At 37.6% G+C, this 20958-nt stretch overlaps 4 protein-coding genes across 4 annotated transcripts; all 4 read right to left on the bottom strand.

Annotated features, from left to right (window-relative positions):
• Positions 1-507: 507 nt before the first annotated feature.
• Positions 508-1200, bottom strand: Tsp_02216 (conserved hypothetical protein). The gene is made up of 2 exons (XM_003377951.1): positions 1075-1200; positions 508-711 (listed from the first exon to the last, which is right to left on the bottom strand). Exons 1-2 carry the CDS (start codon positions 1198-1200, stop codon positions 508-510), a joined length of 330 nt encoding a protein of 109 aa, XP_003377999.1.
• Positions 1201-1271: 71 nt separating this feature from the next.
• On the bottom strand, positions 1272-4343 carry Tsp_02215 (sterol regulatory element-binding protein 2). The gene is made up of 11 exons (XM_003377952.1): positions 4197-4343; positions 3989-4111; positions 3604-3906; positions 3354-3509; positions 2944-3178; positions 2728-2873; positions 2373-2637; positions 2103-2257; positions 1826-1980; positions 1480-1552; positions 1272-1415 (listed from the first exon to the last, which is right to left on the bottom strand). Exons 1-11 carry the CDS (start codon positions 4341-4343, stop codon positions 1272-1274), a joined length of 1902 nt encoding a protein of 633 aa, XP_003378000.1.
• A 931-nt stretch (positions 4344-5274) lies between these two features.
• Tsp_02214 (putative SET domain protein) lies at positions 5275-14249 on the bottom strand. The gene is made up of 23 exons (XM_003377953.1): positions 14014-14249; positions 13454-13523; positions 12405-13062; positions 12073-12267; positions 10442-10585; positions 10162-10244; positions 9723-9936; positions 9451-9643; positions 9231-9372; positions 8952-9123; positions 8761-8879; positions 8599-8691; positions 8279-8530; positions 8073-8174; positions 7879-7991; positions 7509-7752; positions 7243-7449; positions 6897-7059; positions 6695-6834; positions 6469-6599; positions 6106-6373; positions 5482-5700; positions 5275-5367 (listed from the first exon to the last, which is right to left on the bottom strand). The coding sequence occupies exons 1-23, from the start codon at positions 14247-14249 to the stop codon at positions 5275-5277; spliced, it is 4251 nt and encodes a 1416-aa protein (XP_003378001.1).
• Positions 14250-14761: 512 nt separating this feature from the next.
• Positions 14762-20578, bottom strand: Tsp_02213 (putative PHD finger protein). The gene is given in 18 exon segments (XM_003377954.1): positions 14762-14849; positions 15174-15260; positions 15288-15561; positions 15647-15815; positions 15884-16069; positions 16132-16313; positions 16388-16585; positions 16636-16842; positions 16929-17038; positions 17120-17284; positions 17342-17523; positions 17713-17817; positions 17876-18214; positions 19186-19210; positions 19321-19426; positions 20099-20127; positions 20425-20539; positions 20551-20578. 18 exon segments carry the CDS (start codon positions 20576-20578, stop codon positions 14762-14764), a joined length of 2595 nt encoding a protein of 864 aa, XP_003378002.1.
• Between the last annotated feature and the right edge of the window lie 380 nt (positions 20579-20958).

Genomic DNA, 20958 nt, shown 5'->3' on the forward strand with positions numbered 1-20958 from the left:
TACTGCAATGCTTTCCCGATCTTCAAGAATTCATCTGATTACCGTAGCTGCATTGTCCATAACTGCCTTTCGTTTAATTTTTGAAAGCCAGGAGTGGAAAATCAATATAATAAAGTGGCGTTGTGTTAGAGTTACTGAATGTTTTGGAAGTAGTTCATTCCTGAACCATTCTAAGCATAAAAAGTAAGCAACTGTTCTAGTGTCCCCTGGTAAAGCACTGAAAGTTGTTGGAAGCTCATAACAACAGCATTTTAGCAGGACGCTGAAAAATTCAGCTTTAAAAAATAATAACGGACTTTAAATTTATTAATTTATTATTTCATTTTTAATATTTTATTTTGTAGAAAGTACATGCATATTCCTCACCAAGTATATGAATAGAGAGGTGAATCCTTTCATTTAAATCATATTTATCAGATTGGAAAAGTTGTAATAAAATCATAAATAAAATAAAATAAAATAAATCATGTTTAAAAATTAAAATGTTCTGTGACTGTGTTCGGTCAATCAATTTTCTTCACTCAGAAGAAGTGAAGTAAGCCACTGCTGGGGTCCCAGGGAAAATAACCATTTCTCAATGCCACCACTGTTGTTTGTGCATGTCCACGGACGGTCGAATTGATCAACTTTCGCATATTTCATCAACAACTTTTGCACAAAAGTTGGATTCATACCATCCAAAAGACAACCGATCGCCTCGTAACGAATTGTCTGCAAAAAATTGATTTAATTTTACTTCAGAGATGTTTTTTTCCATTCAAATCTGCTTACTTCTCTTGATAAGAAAGGTTGCAAGTTGGATATGAACCGACGTTTTTGTTTAAGCAATAAACGAAACATGTGCTTGCCGTTTACGTCCGCATTAGTGCAATTTTTGTTCACCAACAAGTGAACATTCATTTCAGATGAAACTATCAAAGCTTTCAAGCACCAATCAACTGCTAGCACTAAAGTGATATTCTGAAACACCACAGTATAGAACAGTAATATAAATGCAAAATGAGAGAAAGAGATAAAGAACAATAAATTTAAATACTTCCAACGGATAATCTGCAACTGATGAGCTCATCATACTTTGGTGTACGTCCATGCAGAGTTGTAAAATTTCACAAACAATATTTTCCTTGTTTTCAGACGAAGTTCCAAGGTGACAAGCAATCGCAGCTTTGCAACAAGCTTCTTGTACAGCACTGTTGACATGGAAAAAACAACAACGAATAAAAAAATAAAGAGTCCAAATTGAAGAAAAATTGCCAATTAACAAAATACAATCAAAACCTTGTTGCCAATTCTTGGATATCTTTGAGCAAATTCCTTTCATCCATCAGCGATGCTCGATGATCTTGTCCAAATCCAAACAGTATAAAACTGACAAACCAAAAATAATCAGTTTCTTGATTCGACATTGTTACACCCTTGAAAGTAATTTTTTCTCTTCAATTTTGCAATGTTAAGGAACACGAATAATAATGACAATACAAATAGCCGCTTCTTCTTAAATTCATCTCGTGAATGTTTCACAAAATTTAGGTATTCTTCTGTTTCCTTGGAACTGAAAAATTGATTCAATCACAATCACACGCGATCCGCCTAGCAGGTTTCAATAATAGCAGAAATATATGATAAAATCATATACCATTTGTTTTCTAAATAATAGCCTTCATTTCTTTTCAACAAAATTTTTGCGCACTTTAAAATCACATGCTGCCTAAAGTGCCAGGTTAACAACGAAATCGAATCAGCTAAATATATATATAACATATTCATTCATATAATTGCTAATTTATTCATCATTGATAATATAAAATTATTGCCTAAATCTGACTTCAAAAGAAGTGAACGCTTCAAAAGCCAAAATTGCTCGTCGTTCAGATTGAGATTGAAAAAAAATTTCTTCCCAATCGGAGTGAATAACCAACAGACGTTCAAATCGCTTTCAACTTTTCGATATTCTTGATTGGCGCGATTGTACAGCAATTTCTGAAATTGAAATTCTCTATCCATTTAAACATACACTAACACTAGCAGTATAATAATCAAATAAAGAACAACAACAAAATATTTACAAATTATTCATGCAAATCGTGGAAACTACTACTCACAGCCAATGAATTTCCAATCCAAGGTAAAAGTCGAATCTGCAACGCAGCCATGCAATAAACATTGACGAGAATCGGCTTTTCCAACTTGTTGTCGACTTTTGCAGCCAATTTTACACTGTTCAATGCAAGTTCTATTGAAGAATATCTCTTCCTGTCTGCAAATCCTAGAATAGAGGAAATAAAAAGAAATTTAAAATCGAATAAGATAATTTAGAGGTAAATTTTATATAAAATAAAATAAAACAGAGAATTTAGTAGAGAACAACAGACTTGACAAGTGGGGTTTATCGTCGGTGAAATGATGCAGCAGTGTTGGGTTGGAGTAGTGAAATTTGCCCATGTCAGCAGATTTTTGCTCTTCATCGTCGACATTGGACAGCAGGCAAAATAAATTCACCGGCAAAAGTATGAAATGAAAAAATGTCAACAATATTTGCAATAATTGTTCTGCAAAGGTTCGCTTGAATTGCGAACAACGCATCACCACCGGTGCTGGTACTGGTAGTGGTGAATCTTCTCGTCCACGTTCATCACCCTAATTGATAATCATCCATTTATTTATTCCACGGATATAAAATAAAATAAAATAAAATTCCAAAACCAGACAACACACAACGCAACTCACCACAACGGTCAATGAACGGCTTTGCACTTTTGGACATGTTGGATCTTTCAAAATTAACCGACGACAAAAGCGCAACTTCACAATCACCAACGCTACCACCAGTCCGTTGATAACCGAAAGCAGCAAAATTCGAAGGACGTTATTTTCTTAAAACAAAAAATATACTATAAGATTAATAATTTTTTCATGAACAAATTGTAAATTCTTCTTTCTGACCAATAATTTCTGCCCGAATTCGAGAAATGTCCACGGATTTCAACAATGGTGCATTCCAAAGTTTTCCCAACGGTGCCACGCCTACGGTCGAAATTTGCGACACCATGTGAAAAGGATTGACAATAACGACGCATGCGAACAGTAGAAATAATGTAAATTTGGAATTTGTAGAAACAGAAGTGTTGTTGCCGTTGTTGTTCAATTCTTCAGTTGACGATACAGAAATATCAAAGTTCTGCAAATATATGCAACAACAATGTATAAACCAAACAAAGCTATTTCCTGAGAAATAATAATTTGAAAAAAAGAACATTCATTATTCACACAAATTTCAGTTTTTCTTACTCTTTTTTTGTATAATTTTGCTAATGAAATTTACATATTCATAGAACACTTCGCTGTGTACGTACGTTCTGACCAAAGTCCAAAGAATGCATGCTCAGTGAGAACGGTGAACAAGTGCAACACGCTTTGAGCTGTTCGTTTTCGGCTCGTAAGCTGTCGTTCAACTGCTTCAACTGTTTCAGCTTGTCGATGGCTGCTCGTAGGATGGTTGATTTGCTCGCCTTGAAAAAGGGAAGGAATTATTTGACGATAAATAAATAATAACTAATGGAGCCAAAATTTTTATTTTTGCCAAAACAAATCTATAAGCTGTACTCGAGCAGAGGGTCCGAGAACTAAGGTCTTCAGCTCGGCGATGCGTTCGTTGATGCTGGTCCTGTATCGACGTTCAATGACACTGTGGGCACATCTCCGTCGGCAAGGGTTGCGGTTCTTGCTGACGGTACCGGTGTCTGCGGATGCTAGTTCTTCTTCATCTGCTTCTTCAATTTGATTGTTCTTCACAACAGCAATGGCCGAATCTTCTGCCAGTAAGTTCCAACAACTCTGACCGTTGAAAATGAACGTTCTCGCTGGAACAGCGCCCTCGTCGACAACATTCCCGACACCGTGCGTGTACTATGCATATAGAACAGGGCAAAATTGTCGTCGGTATTGCAAATGCAGGCAGATTAGATACGAGTTTTTGTGCATCTCTTACCGCAGCCGCTGCCGTTGGTGTCGAATTCCAGTTGGTCAGCGGATAGTAATGATCTGTCGTCCATTGGAATTCGACCGGATTCACCACATTCAGATTGCAGCTGTTGTCCCAGTAGGTTGCTGCCTGCATGTGCAAGGAAAAGCCAAATATCGACGCCTTTCGTCGCTTGACGCATGAAAATAGTCATTTCAAATTTGGCAAAACTCACCTGCGGTCCAGAGGAAACAAACTGTTGCTGCTCGTCTGGTACGGCGAAATAAAATTCCTCGTTGGGCGAAGAAGCCATGCAAGCATTATTCGGAGCGAAATTTTCAACATGCTGACCACCAGTATAATAGCCGAAGCTAGCAGCCATTTTACTCAATGTCTCTTTCCAAAACGCAACCAATTTTCAAGCTTCATCAGCATGAAACTTCAAAAGCCAGCAATCGCATTTACTGTACGCATTGAACAAACACTGATATAACTGTTTGTCGAATAAGAAACTTTTCGCTTGATTGTTTGCTCGCTTTTCTGTCTCTTTCTGCGCATGTCGTAATTTGGCCAGTCAAGTGAAAATATCTGAATCATCATTTTATAAGAACACCATTACATCTAGGACAAAACAACTTTCAAGTCGTCAGCAAATGAGCTTTTATTGTACAATGCGACAATACAATCTTCGTATAAATATATGTCACGAATATGAAACAGAAACGAAAATTTGGTAGGTAAAAAATAATAAAGAAAAAAAAACGATGACAATGAACTCTAGAGAACAAACTTTCACAAAGTACAAAGAAGCTATCCGAGAAAAGTAATCGCTTCACGTCAGACTGAACGTGAATAAGGAAAAAAAATCAACAAATATTTTTAAAAAATGGACGTACAATATAATACGAGTGATGATTCAAAATACATAACCTGCGGCGCGTTGAGAATATCAAATTTCATGTCTGAGAAAAGTAACAACAGAAAATAATTTTTAAAAAAGAAAACTAATATCAAATAGGAATAGTAGTGGCTCTGACGACGGCAAATTTCGTTGCCGTTCAGAGCTACAGCGAAACAGCACCATTAAGAAACAAAAACAGACCATCAATCCAACCGTGCTACCACCACTGAGACGAGACCATCCGAAGTGCCAAAATAGTCCCCTCTGCAAAAGTGGTAAATCGAACGCAAGAAGCACATCCCGTTTGCATCATCATGTATACCGCCTCTTTGCTATATATTTTTGGAAAAAACAGCAATGCACCACACATTCTTCTTTCTCTCTCTCTCTCTCACACACACACAACGATCAATCAATTCATCCACTTGCGACAGTTCGGAGCTCGACAGAGACAAGGAAGTTTGTTCAGCTCGTCTTCAAAATCAAACTGATAATCATACGTAAGCTAAAAAGCAAAGAAATGAATGAAATAAGAGAGGGAGGGGGAACACAGAACTATTTTCAATGCACTATAATAATTATTATTTGATTGTTTGCTTTTGATTTCATCATCACACACCTCTTCGCCTTTGCATATTGGACGACAGCTCATAATCACAATGCGTGATTCTCTGTCAAAATCGATGCGTTCAGCAATACAGTTCGGATCACAGGAATGATTTATATAGCGCGCAGGCCCTCCGGCCACTGTTGCATCGATGACGTGATCACTATCCAAACGAAACATATAAACACCACGATTTCTTTTTTGATAGCTTTTTTCTCGACGTTCAGCTACCTACACAAAAATGCAACAATACTGATAAATAACGTAATTTGCAAACTATTTCAAAAATAACTCCATTATACATACATAAAGAAGAAAAAAAATTAAGTAAAAATTTCATTAAAACATTTTCAAACTGTGAACAATTTTCATCTGATTACTCATGTTCCTTGAAAAACAAAATGTCGGATGTATGTGAATTATACAAAAAAAATACCGATACTTTATAAATGCAATATTAATCATAAAAAATAAACAACAGATAATTGATATTTCGGTCAATTATTCAAAATTTCTTCTTAAAAAAAGCCCATTTTTGCTTATTAAATTATAAGAATAAATAATAGCTGCAGAGAAGAAAATAAATCAAAACTTTTAAATATTATTAATAAACAAAAAAATAATTCATAATTGTACCTCATTCCGAATGACCTCCCCGACATATTCAATCACCATAGCGTTCATCTCAACATCCCTGTTGGCAAACAGACCGAGACCCTGAATTTTGCTCCGAGCTAGGTAAACATTGCTTTTCCATTCTTGCTTGAGCTTTCGATACTGATAACATTTCGCCACTAAACTTTGCTTGTTGCCAAAGCTGTAAAAATAGCCATCACTCGGCATGCCACTGAATGCAAGCAAACTTTGAATAGAATGCGCTGACATTGCGTTTAACTTGCGCGATCTGTGCAAAATCAAAAAGATAATTAATGCAATGCAAGCACCAAATACATATATATATATATATTCTGTGCAAAATATAGCAATGCCAAAACATACCGTTTGATATACGTGCGAAAGCAAGGTTCGCATCTGGCTGAACCACTGGGATTCAATACTAAAGGTGGTTCCATCCAAAGAGATCGACCATATTTGAATTCATACGTCACCAGACTGTCAATACCGGGTAGCTGAAAACAGTACAAATTGTAAGACTATATTACTTTTATTCAATTATGATACAGTAGTGGAGAATAAGAATTGAAATATACACATTTAATCTTACCGATTCAAGCATTTTCTGAATACTTGGCTCAAAAAGACCAAAGAAACTTTCTCCAGATATATAGGACGGGAACAGTTTCAACATATCATTGCAATTCCGCAAACCTTGCAACGGTGTTAATATATTATTCTGCCAAACTTCTGCAATAAAAATATTAAATAAATAATAATATGCAGCAAGTAAGCATACAAGGATGAATTACCATTTATCGATTTTGACTGATATCGAACTTCTGCCGTTCCAGGATACTTCGCAGTGACGCTGAATAACGGCGCACCTTCAAACTCACCAATATGGCATTGGTAAATCTGACGTCGTCTAGGATGAAAAGTCGACCAGTATATACGGGATACCGTATAGTCAACCTAAGGCAAATAAATAATGATAAAGAAAGAAATTCAATACAAATAATATTGTAAATTGCAATATTTGGGGGAAAACTCATACAGGGAATATGCAATCTTTGGTGTGAAACCGATTTAACTGTTCCGGAAGCAGCTGTCCAACATGGTGAAAAAGCAAAGAGCCAATGCGCATCGCATATTCACCAGATTCACTTTGCTGATACAGCCTAAACAGAAAATAAAGCAGAACATTTTATACAACGACAACTTCAACGATTCCAACAAGTCAAAAAATATATACTTTGACAACAGCTGTTCATCGTCCCGTTCAATGTACACTTTACGAAATACGGCCAAGTTGTACAAAATTTTGTCCCGGCAAAGCGGCGGATGCTCGAAGCAAAACATCGTCTATTAAAATTCAGATAAAAAAATTTTTAATTCCCAAAAAAAACATAACCACAACACACCTTGTCCATCATGAACGTACACCGACTGTCAACAGCGCAGTGAAGATGAAAATTGCTTCCACATTTCATTTTGTAACAAGGAATTGTAGCACCAGGGAGGTCGCAGAGCACACAGCGAGTGACAGAGGCGCGTCGAACCGCTTGTTCCACATTTACAAGACCGCCGTCCATTGTTTCGTAAACTTCAGCCGACCAAAGTACGCAATTCACGTGCACCCAACGGCCGGCATCCATATTCAACAATCTGAAACAATAAAAAATTGCAAATTTTGAAAAACACACACTTCTTCCGTTTGAGTAGGTTGCAATTGATATTTAAAATTTAAAATTATATATTAGTTGATCAAGTGACTGTATTTTTTTCTTTTACCTGCCGCAAACTTCAGTCTCTCCGTCACCCATACGTGAACACAATTCACAAATTCTGGTATCTTGCGGCAACGATTGTGGTAGCCAAAAAATGGACAACATCTCTTTCCAAAGCTGAATAAGAGAAATATTTAAAAAAGACATAAACTTTTCATCTTGAATAATAAAAAGTTACAAAAAAAATCATTCACTTACCGCTTCAGGGGTATTACAAGCTAAAACTTTCAAAAGCGACTTCTGACAATTGTTGTACAGCTGCCAACGCGCTCCTTTCAACTTCTTTTCCATTTTGCTTTCCTAAATTTCCAAGCATCACAAATTGAGAAACTAAACTGAAGATGAATTTTTCTTTTTTTTTTTACATAATGCGACGCATCTTGATTTTCACTTTCCACCTCTACCGTATCTTTGAGACGGGGCAAATCACGCACGTGAACAACCGATTCCTTGCTAGTGCCGGTGTAAACTTTTGAAGTTCCAACGACACTGCGGATGATCTCGTCCAATTTAATACTGTTCACCAAACGGTGACGGCTGTTTTCACTTTCTGCAATGCGCAATTGATTTGCCGTACAAATCGACATGCTGCTGCTGTTGCTGCGCTCCAGAGCATTCTCAAAACCAGACGTAATGACAGTTTTATTTGGAAGCACCTGAATCGAAACAAACATTTACGTGGTGTACGTGCAATAATAAAATATGCATTGCATGCGCAACTTACCTTCGATGGATTTCCTGGACTGATTGGCATTTTTCTGCTCACGGCAAACTGCACAAAGCAAGCGTCGCTACAAAACACTACTTCGTCCGAATCCTGAAAATTTCAAGCGACGACATTCATCAGAATTGGATTAAACTTCAAACTAAATTGAAATAATTTTACATCATTTTTAGGTGTAAATCCCAATTCTGCCAAATTCTTTTTCACCATTGCCTGTTGCAGTGCCGTTGCGCAGTAGCAACAAAATCGACGTTGCGTTTCCGCATATTCTCTCGACAGCACTGAACCAAAGAAAGAAAAATGTATTATTTTTAATACAAAGACAAAAATATAAAGAAATATATAATACGAACCTCTATCGGGAGTGTGAGGTGGAGTGTCGATTTGTAAATCGAATAATTCTGGAACGTCCACGTTAAGCAGGCAAGCCAGATTTCGAAGAACGTTGCTGACGTTCGAAGCAGCAGCAGAGTCCAATGTCAACGTGACGACACGCGACTGCTGAGACTGCACATATTCATTAATCTGATTTGAAAATACATTTTCTTTTAAATTCAAAAATTAATTAATCACAATTTATTTACAGTTTTGTTCAGCGCGCCTGCTGGTGGATCACCGGGAACAGCACGTACTGGAACCGGTGCAACTAGACGAAAATTTGGAGACAACCGCCCGTCGGCAGACATTTCAGGCTTCAAATATGGATAACACGGTAAATTTTCCTCATCTCCACTTCCATCACTGTATATCAATTCATCAGGACTGTTAGATGATCTGAAATAAAATAAATCAAAAAATACTGATAGAAAAAAATATGCACATAATATATATATATATATTTTTTTTATGGACCTGTTTTCAAAAAGGAAATCATTTTCCACTTTCACGTTGGAAAATGACTTTTCAATTTGGCCTCTTGTGGACGACTCTGCCATTCTGACCAAAGAATTATTTCTAGCACCATCGCCACCGCAGGAACGACGATAATAATCTTCGGCAAATGACAATGTCACTTTTCCCAACGTTCCTTCCACTAAGCCCTTACCTGTTTCGTGAGAGAAGACAAAATAATACACTTATTAAAAATTATACTGTCAAAAAGAAACAAATTATCATTATCTTACAATCAGTCAAAGGTGTGACTCCGTAAAAATGAGTTATGGCCGTATCGAATCTGGATTCAGGTTCCACTATGGTCAGTGGTGGCAACTGCTGCAAATAATAAAACCACTGATGATCGGTAAGTTCACCCATTTCATCCACTGCATCCTCGTTGCCGCAGAAAGATTTCGCCTTGTTCGATCGTCGACTACGCTTGCGCGACAATTGCCCTTTTCCCTGAAACAAAATTCCATAACCATTTATTTCAATTATAAAACTGTCCGTCTCTGCTGCTGCATGCACCACGTTGGTCAAAATTTCACGAACCCCAGAAGAAATGTGTGGAAACTTTTACCGAAATTTCAAAAATACTATATCATAAATATATTTACACAATTAGAAAAAATGCTAAATATTAAACAAAATAAGTAGTATTTTTGAAATGTTATTTTCTTTTTTTACCTTCCTCCGCGATCCGTCAAAGTCATAGCACTGATCGGTGGGATAAATTTTCGAAAACATGTGCAAAACTGCTTCAGTAGCTTCTAAAAATGATGACGTTTTAAAAAACAACATCCCTGTGTATTTATAAAAAAAATACATGAGCTTTTCTGAGAAATGAATCTTAAAAAAATCAAACACACATCACTCCAAACCTACATACAACAACAATTAGACTGAGAGTTTTAAAAGACCTATTCTGCTTTTCAAACACTGAATAACAATAATAAATAATGCTTACCGCCGTATTCGTCGTCAGAAACCCTATCGAGCAGATCTTTCACCGTAGCGACAACCTCTGATCCATAACAACGAGACATAGAGCACAAATTTAAACATTTGGTCCGTGATAAAATTGTCTCGTCGTCGGGAATCCCATCGTAAGCTGAAAAAAACACTGCATCAAATTGAGATATGAAAATATACACATCGTGCAATTTTTAAAAGCAACCTATCGTGGTTGCATGCACGGCTTTTTCATTATTTTAGCACTGCAATAATTGGAATTGCAAAAATTTTGTCTCACTACTACTGTCTCTCTCGAACGAATAAAAAGTTAGTTCTTTTTCTTTTTTTTAGATATGAAAAGAAAAAACAAATTCACACTCTGCTCACGTTGCGCAGGTCAGTATCAATCAAACAATCTACTGCTGTCATTGTCGTTTTCTTCAAACCTGCTCGTCAATAAATTTTTTTTGTAAAACATACACAAAGCAGCTTCATTCAGTAGAATATGAAAAAAATGCAATAACGCACAGAATGAATGAACATGCAAAAATTTTTAGTCAATAAGAAGAATGAACATCATCATCCGTCATCGGTGAAAAATGAAATTCATAAATACTACTATTACAATGGTTATTTTGAATTGATGCTGTATGCAAATGAGAGAAAAATGAAAAATGCACGCTGCTAAAGGAGAGGAAAAAAAACGGTCGAATGTTAAACATCACACACAGACACACACAGACACACACACACACACACACACACACACACAAAGCAAAAATTCATCTGCTAGTCTGGTTGGAAATCAAAAGTCAACCGGGAGCAAGTGGGCAGGGGTCAGTACGCTAATTATTTTTACCTTTACAACAAGTGAGAATTTGTTCTTTAATTTCTGATTTCTTCCTGCGAATCCTTTTTCGCTTTTTCACTTCTAAATAGCCAAAAGAAAAAAAAAGAATATACCACACACACACACACATCTTTGCCGTTTCTATTATAAAAGAAGTCGCTTTTTGTTCAAAGACAACAACATCTGATTGACTGCACGTCCGATTGTGTGCTAAGCATCACACACATGTGCAACAAATTTAAAACAACAAAAAAAGAACAATAAATGTGATCGTGTGAGGAAACGATCGAACTCTGAACCAATGGTAAAAGTCGAACTTCTGCCGATGCATACACAACAACAATTTGCAAAAAACATAAGATCAACTGAAACCTCTCTACACATATAATATGCATAAATATATCTCAGTTTTTGTTAGGAAAACATCTCTTTCTTTCTTTCTTTTTTTGTTTTTTGGTTTCATTTAAGTGAACAAAAAGAACAAATAAAAAAATTACAAAACAATTTCCCCTACCTTGCTGCTGCTGCTGATGATGATGATACGGTGGCGGTGGTGCCTGTGCCGGTGGTGGCTGTACTGGTAGTGATGGTGGTGGTGGAGGTGGTGCAGCTGCTCCAACGGCAACGTCACCTAATGGGTGGGGCGCAAAACGACGACCCGGCATCGAGTAATGAATCATACCTTCGTTCACGTAGGCGGCTGCGTATTCTGGCGGTAGTGGTGGATCCGGCAGTGGCGGCGGCGGTGCCAGACCCGGCGCCACGGCTACGGTCGAATCCAACGGTACTCTCACCGGCACCATTCGCTGATAATAAGGCGGCGCAGTGATGTTCATCATCGTCGGCTTCATCATCTCTGTTCCAACTGCCGACGGTGACGGTTCCGGTGCAACGGTCTGTCCGGCCCCAAGCCCGCTGGCGCCGTTCATCGCCATAACGCCAAAATTGGCCGCCGTTAAAGCCGATTGCGGATGCAGATTCGGATGTTGCTGTTCATAGTGTCGTTGCTGTTGTTGCGGATAGTGTGGTGGTGGTTGTTGTTGTTGTTGTTGTTGCTGCTGCTGCGGCAGATGCTGGTGATGGTCGACAAGCATCGGTTGGACGAAATTGAAATGCCGCTGCTGACCAGCCGTCGGGGCCATGAACGCTTGTTCAGACCGAGGCGGAGCCGTGTGGCCGGGGTCGGCGGCGAAACCACAATCCATCGGCGAGACAGCCGGCTGATAAGCCGGGGACGGCACGGGCGACTGCGCGGGTGCCGGATACGACGACGACTGGCCACTACCGCCGCCGGCGATGGACAACGCCCCGTCGACTCTTTTGTCTTGCTGCTGGTAATCTTGGACGAGCGAATTGTGGGTTTTGAGCTGCTTGCGGATCCGTTCCAACAGTTTCTGCCGTTCGCCGATCGTCTGCGTCAACGACGCCAACGCGGCCTGATCCGCTTGGGGTGGCTCGACGCCGTTCTTGCGCATCTGACGCTGCTTCGAGGCGGTGTTCTTCTTCGTTCGACGCAGCTGATTCAACTCGCTCTCCAAAGACTTCTGCTGGTGTTCCAACGAGCCGACCGTCTGCATCAGCCACTCTTCGTGCATCGTCGTCTCGACCGACTGCGCTACTTGCGCAAGTTTGTTGTCCTGCTGCTGCTTGTTGCTGTGATTTTGACCCTGCTGATTCCGCATGCCCGTCATCAGCTCGTGGTCATCACCAACGACGGAAGTTCGTGGCAATAATTTAGCCCGAGCTGCGCAGCCGAATTGGCCCTGCTGTTGCGGCTGCTGTGGCTGCTGGTGGTGGTGGTGGTGGTGGTGGTGGTGGTCAATTCTGTTCACCTGTGACCAAGAGACCGGCGGCGAGAGCATTTCCCGCGTCGAAATTTGCGCCTGGGACGGCGACAGCACCGGCGCCGGTGCCAAAGCCGACGACAAGCTGTTGTTGCAGCAAGCCGCCATGCCGACCAACGCTTCCGCGCTCGAAGGGCAAGAAGACCTGCGACCAAGCGCGTCCAATGGCTCCGCCTTGCCGAGTCGAAACGACTCGCCACTGTTCACCATCATCCCATACTGATGATCCACAGGCTGTTTGATGACATCATTCTTTTGCACCGCAAAAGCCAAACCATCTTCTATAATTATATTTTTTAAAAAAAATTAAAAATAACAAAACAGTTCTTACCTGGCAAAGAAAACTTCCGCTGTTGTTGATGCTGGTGCTGGGAAACAGTACTAGCGGTGCCGTCGTGATTCTGAAAAAATTCCCTCTGAGAGAAATTCATCGTAAAATTCTTCAGTTGCCGTTGCTGATCTTCTTGTGGCTGATGATTGTGGTGAATAAGGGGGGTAGGAAAATGTTGTTGATTTGGATGGTGTTGATTATGGAGCCGCTGTTGAAAAGGGAAAAAGTCCCGAATTACCGGAAAATGTGGCTTCATCGGAATGTCCGCGCGATGCGATGTTTCATCAGCAACATTGATGTTCAAAGGCATCGGAGCGGGTGTGGCCCCGGACATGGGGTTGCTGGCGGTATCAGAGGTCGCAGCGCAGTTTACCATCGACGGTGGACTACTGCTTTCGATCAGTTTCATCAGCTGCCCACCACTGGAGCTACTTCTCCGGACGGCAGGCGACGAAGCTAACAGACAAGGTTGCTGCTGCTGCTGTTGCTGTTGTTGCTGCCTGCGGGCTTTGCACTCTTGACGCATCAACGACCGATTCTCCCGGGCCATCTGGACGTACTGCTGCCGGTGATCTTGATTCAACGAGCGCCAAATTTTGGCAATGCACTTGGCCCGGTCCGGCCAGCAAGGGTAGCGCGTTTTCAAATCCGGTGCGTTCAAATTTGCGTACAAAACGGCCGCAATTGACGAACGATCTCCCAACGGCTCGTCCTGCAACCATCGGTCCAAATAATTCTTCACCTCCACAGGCGGCGACTCGCACACCCTCGGGCGGACCGCTGTCGATTCCACCATTCCACCACCGATCATATTATCATTATTAACGTTGTTGCTGTTGCTGCTATTGTTGCTGTTTGGGAAAATATTTCCTGCCATATTGCTGTAAAAAAGAAAAACAAAAAAACAATCAGTTGAACAGAAAAAATGATTGTAATTGAGAGAGGCAGAGGGAGAGAGAGAGGGAGGGGGGGGTAGAAAGCTTTCTTTCTGGAAAGCCAAAAGCACAAACACTCATAAAGAGAGGGAGAGGGAGAGAGAATAGACAGACACTTTGAAGAGAGAAAGTTTCTATCCGATTGCCAGCATCGTTGGAAAGAATCGGTGAAGATCGTCTGCACTGATAATAAATGAACAAAGCAGAAAATGTGAAAGAAAGAAAGAAAGAGTCAAGATAAACGCAAACAACTGGCTTTATTACCTTGAGCATTCTTTTAAAGCTCTTACCACACGGAAAACTATAAAACACCCCTCGTTGAAGCGATTGAACCAAATGACAAATTAGTGCAAACTATCACTGCCCCATTTAATCATCCAAATTCAAGAATAATCACATCAAACAATTGTAAAATATGATCACGTTCAACAGTTGTTGTTGCTTGAAGCAGTCTAGTAAAGCTAAAAATCAATCAAAGGATATTTCAAATTATTGCACCATTCGATTCTCTGAGTAAATAAATAGCACTGCTATTTTTTTTCTTTTGATTAATACGTGAAATTCAAAATTTGTTAAGCAATATTTTCATAAATTTCATATGAATAATTATTAAAAAAAAAGAATTTGAAAACAATGTACCAACTCCTACTCCTTTCTGATTTCGCTCAAAAAACGTAAGCAATTTAGCATAACATTTTTGCCATTCCAATCATTCTTATTTCTCTTCATATGATCACTTGAAAATATAATTTTTTTTAAATTTTACAAATGATCAACATGCTCACCCTCGAAACAAAAAGAGACCCTTCCTGAAAACCGCCAGAAATTGTTTCAAGATACCAACCCCTTCCCATACTGTCACAACCTCCCAACTGAAAATACATAAATAAATAATTTACCCAATAAGATCGGTCTGTTCATTAAAATTTTTCGGTGCCATTTGTTGACTCGCAGCAGTGCCAATCTCAACTGGAAGAGAGACAAATGGAGTCGGTGCATTGTCACCACATATTGCAGTCGAATCTTTGAGACAACGTCCGTTCGGCTGGTGCATTTCTGCTGCTGCTGCTGCTGAATTGGCCAACAACTGCGTCTCTGTCAATTCTGAGGCTCTTTTCAATTCCGCGTCAAACACATTATCCATCAACGTGTCCATTTCAACACTATCAATGGCTGAGATATCTGTTTTAAAATTTCGAAAAAGACGATTAAAAAATTGTTCTCTTTTTTTTTCATCAACCAATTAAAATATTTTTACCAGTATTTGATACAATTGGGTCCATGTCGGCTTGCATGAGCATATCTAATAGATTGGTGAAATCGTGATTTTGCAATTCGTGGGGAAAAATCTCCTCATTTTCGTTCATATCAATTGCTTCGTTCAAACAAACTTCCGGTAATACGTTGGCGTTGCGCAATTTGTAAACCTTCAATTGAAAAAAGAAGAATAATTAATAAAAATCACAATAATTATAAATAAGAAATAACAACAAACTTGTGAAGAACTTTCGGCATTTTTTATCACTTCTGAATTAATCTCCGTATCCGGTGACCGTGGAATTGCAAAAGCAATGTCCTGCTCTTGAAGATCAAACGGCGACATTGGAAACGGTGCCGGACCGTTCACGTTGCCGCCGTTGGTGTAGCTGCTTTCTTCTGCTGAGATTCCAAAAAATGCTTCCTTGAAAATTATTACCCAGTAATAAATTAATTCATCCTTGGGAAACAATTTTCCAAATTCACCTGAATATAAGACGGATAATAATCTTCCAGAACAACCTTCCGTCGATTTCTTTTCCTTCTTTTTGGTTTGTCATGACCCTCTTCGACAATACTATCCCCCGCAGCAACTGCGTTGTTATCCAACTGAGCATTACCGCCTAATGAATTTCCCGTCATTTCTGGCGAAGCAGTCGCAACACATTCTGAAAAAAAAAAGATAATACACTCATGTAATATAATTGTCATTCCACGACAAGACAAACAAATTCATGCAGACCTTCTTGCAATTTGTCATATCTGCTGCGTGCTAATCGAGTATGAAAACCACCAATGCCAACTTTAAACAGTTTCCTATTCCGAACTCGCTTCTGTCGATCCACCGATCCGAAAGAATCTAACCCATTCTGCGATTCATAAATCGTCATATCACTACTGGAAGAAAATTCAAAATCCAATTTTTCCGTATCTGGAGATGCTAAAACATAAATACATTAGACATCATATATGTGCATTTTTTGAACTAACCTGATACAACTCCGTCTTGAATCATTAGCTGAGATGTTGACAATTCAGAAAAACCATCGGCAGTTGCATTTTGCAAAGATTCAAAAGAAGGTGTTGAATTGTACACTGCAGAACAAACTGGCGATGCCGCAGGTTTGGGACGCCATTGAACAGTTGACAGGCCTGATTTGGTCAACAGAACGCCTTCAATTACAAAATGCATCGCGGCTAAAACGAAAGGCAAATTTAATTAATGACTGATTCTGAAAACGATACAACTTGGTTACATTTGGAATTATAAAACGAGTCCCCACCCGACGAGCACGCGTCGCCCGGTCGACAGTATACGCAAATGAATCCTGCATCCAGTCCCTTCTTCAATATATCTTCTGCACATAAACCATTGCAATTTGCATGACTCCATCTGAAGAAAAAAAAAGCATACAAATTTGCCAATATTATCATCTTCGCTTAAATCAGAAGATGCCAAAAAAAATTTATTCACCTGTGACAAATATCGCAAAGTATGATCATATCTTCTTCTTTGTATTGCAGATGACAAAAACAACACGAATAAAGACTAGCGCATTTGAAACACGCACGCAGATTCTTTATTGAATCAAGCATACCGTTCGGAGGTGTAGCGCCACAAAACTGGCAAGTTGAACACCTTCAATAAATGAGAATAATTTATCTAAAAAATAAACTTAAAAAAATAAATACAAACCATTTGCAACGCCAAGCGCCTTGCGGGATCGAATCTAATGGAGGATCTAAGCAATACATGTGATAAGAAACATCACATTCGTCGCAAAGTAACAAATGCTGTTCGTCGTCTCCAGTTCCGCAACCTTCACAAACGGTACAATCTAAGCATCGCCACCCTCGATGTACAATAACAGAATTCAGCTGAAACCAGAAAAAATAAGTGCTTTGATATACTGTGCGTCAATCAAAAAAGCTGAATTTCCATTCAACTTTATGCATGCAACATAATAACACACAGAACTGCAGAAACTGGACCATAAAAGAAAAAAAAACTAACACTGATATATATAATAATAATAAAATTCTATCATTAAGATTACTGGCAGTTACCGTAACATTGGCACAATATGTGTGGTAACACTGACCACACTGAGTACAAGCAACCATATGCCCTTCTTGACCGCGACCAAAACTTCCACAAACGACGCACATATCCTTCAAAAAAGTAAAATTATAAGAAATTCAAAAATAAAAAAAAAACAGAAAAACTTACTCGACAAAATACATAAGAATCTTTTACGGACGTGACAACTACACTATGAATATACTCATCATCCTCTTTGTGTTTGGCAACGTTCGGAGCTAAGTGATGATTCAGAATTTCCGTTATAGTCTGGACGGCGTTGCGCCGATTCTTTGCACACTTTTGAGAACGCCTTTTATCAACTATGCTTCGGCTGGATGTCGAACCACCTTTACCTTTACTAGCACTGTTTCGCTTGAAAGTGGAAATTTTTTTCCGAGAAACATTTTCGGGCAACGCATGGCCAGTGATCATATTTTGAGGTGGTAACGATATAGGCTCAACTGACGTGTGTGAATACGACAGGTCCTGCATTGGTTAAAGAAGAAAATCAAAAACAAATTTCAAATCACAAATAAATTACAAAGTAAAAGACATTTTACCATCATTTCGCTTCCTAGACAAATTTTCATTGCAAAACCAAAACAACAAATTGTAGTAAAGCCATACCACTCAAAAACCGAAACTTACAAAACAACAAATACCAAACCTGCAAATAAATATCACCTTAAACAATATGCTTTGAACGGTCTATCGAAAAATTAGCTTTGAAAAGGTTTAGAAACAAAATCATTCGTCATCTACCGAATAAGCAAATATTCTCTTGCCGTATCAATTTAGCAAGTAAATCCAACTGCAGTAAACTGCAGATTTCATCGGAAAATTATAACACTTATTTATATAGAACAATCCACCAACTAAGACAAGAACGCCAAACAACATTTAAATACATTACTGTAACAAATAATTAAGAAATTATATGTCATCATTAAAAATTTAAATTATCTTAAATATGGAAAAGTAAAGATTCCTTTATTGAAAATTAAATTTTATTCTTTTTAAATCACTCAATGTAAACATACAAGCAAGTAAACTTATATAATATAACAAAGTGCATTCACACTTTTGCATTTGGTACTTTCGCACGTATCTATGCGAAATCACTATTCAACGCTTCAATTCATATCGGAAGTAAACTATTAAGCAGAAAAATAAAATAATTTAAGCTTTTTTTATAAACTTAAGCCAGAATACTTAAAAACAAAGCAAAATTCTGCGTCCACAGTTCGACCTAAGAATCAGTTACAGTAAACTTTTTTACAGTATACATTACAAAAGCATTTTCTTAAATTTCAAAGTTAAAAAATTTTTTAAATTACATATTAAACAAAGTAGATAACATATCCTTTAAATAAATACTGATTAAAAGTAAAGATTGTTAGCTACCTGCAAATCAAATTTGACAAATGAAAAAGTAATTCTGATCGGTCAAAACTAACTTTGAAAATAGTACTTCCATCATCACTTAAATTATAAGGCAAAATTTATAATTAGACAAAACTATTATACTTCAGAGACTTCTTTACTGCTAAATATTTATAAATACAGCTTTAGCTGTTTACTATAAATTTTACCGAGGTACCACTTCATCATATAAATAATATACAACTATAAGATGTGTGAATATGAAATTAAATCTTAAATAAGCTTCCTTAAATGCATAGCCCCAATATTTCATCGCTTCAGTAAAATAAATATAACTAAAAAGCTTATAAATACAGTTTATAAAAGAATTCAATGGCTACAGAAAGTGAACTGAAATCCCAATATCGTTCAAGCGGCACAACAAATATATATATATATATATAATCGGAAAATTTTACAAAAAATACAATATATGCTATAAAATTGGACAACATCTCGAACTGCGTTTTGTTTTGCATTTGTCTAACTGTAAAAACTATGGCAAAAAGACTGACTGCATTTCTTTACATTCGTATTGATTTCCTCAAGAACGTCACGGCAATGGATATGCACGTCAACGTCATCACTAATGACAACAACATATGGGCTAGAATTCCCAGGAAAAGCCCCCTCTGGTGGCAAGTTTGCTTACCGCATAAACACAAAGTACTGAGGCAGTAATACTCTCCTTAATTTGATAGTTATATGTATTTACTTTGAAAACAAACATTTTATAAATGTTATGGAATAGTCGCAAAAGATCATTTAAGCATTCTTAATTATCTCACAATTAAAAAATCTTAAAATCACCAAACATTATCATAAAACTCAAAGTTATAAACTAAGTTATTACTTTTATTTATATAAATAGTGTATTTTTCATCTTACTATTTTTCAAATATTAATAATAACTTTAAAAAATTTTGAAGTAGCTTCACAAAAAAATACTTGCATGTGCACTTAAAAACGACGTTTTTCTGAATACATAGGTTTTAAGAAAAAAAGTATTCTGAAAACCAACTTTAGAAAAATGTGCAAATGAATTCACACAAGTAAAAAATTAAAAGCATTAATTTCAAACTGAAAAAAAAGTTTTTTTATACAGTTTGAATAAAATAATGCCATTATGAAAACAAATATAACGAACAACAGCCTAACTGTCCATAATCCATTTCAATGAACAACACTTCTGAATAAAGAATAACATCATAAATGAGCTGTATATTTAAATAATAGTGTCAGTTAAACTCATAATATTATCAACTGTAATAAACTTTTGCAAGATATTAAACTGCATTCGATAAGAATTGGAAATGGAAGGTGTTTTACCGGATTTTTCATTAACTTCTAATAAACTAATCCAACGAATTGATAATTTGAAGTGAACCTCTACAAAAAACCAAAGCATAAAATAAATGATTTATCCATGTCATTCTTTTCAGCTAATAACTTGAGCAAAAATGGTGCGCGTAGTTATCCCTTTGTTGTTTCTTTACTGTCCCACAGTTAGTTGCAAAATTCGAAGAGAGACTTTCAAACGGAATTTATATTGATGAATTGATTAAAATTCCAACATACCTTTCTAGATTAGTAATAAATCGAAGTTATGTAATAATCACATGCCAAACTTAATTTATACACATTTTTAGCAGACATAGGGTAAATAAACGAAAGATACAGTATGAGATCAAGTTTGAATTGACAAGAAGGTATAAATATATAAATTTTTATTATTTGGTTTTGTGATTTCGTTAAAATGCGTTAAAGTAAAAATATAAAAAAAGTTCTAGTATTATGAAGTATATTAA

This window comes from Trichinella spiralis, assembly GCF_000181795.1.
Source record: "Trichinella spiralis strain ISS 195 chromosome Unknown Scfld4, whole genome shotgun sequence".
NCBI lineage: Eukaryota > Metazoa > Nematoda > Enoplea > Trichinellida > Trichinellidae > Trichinella > Trichinella spiralis.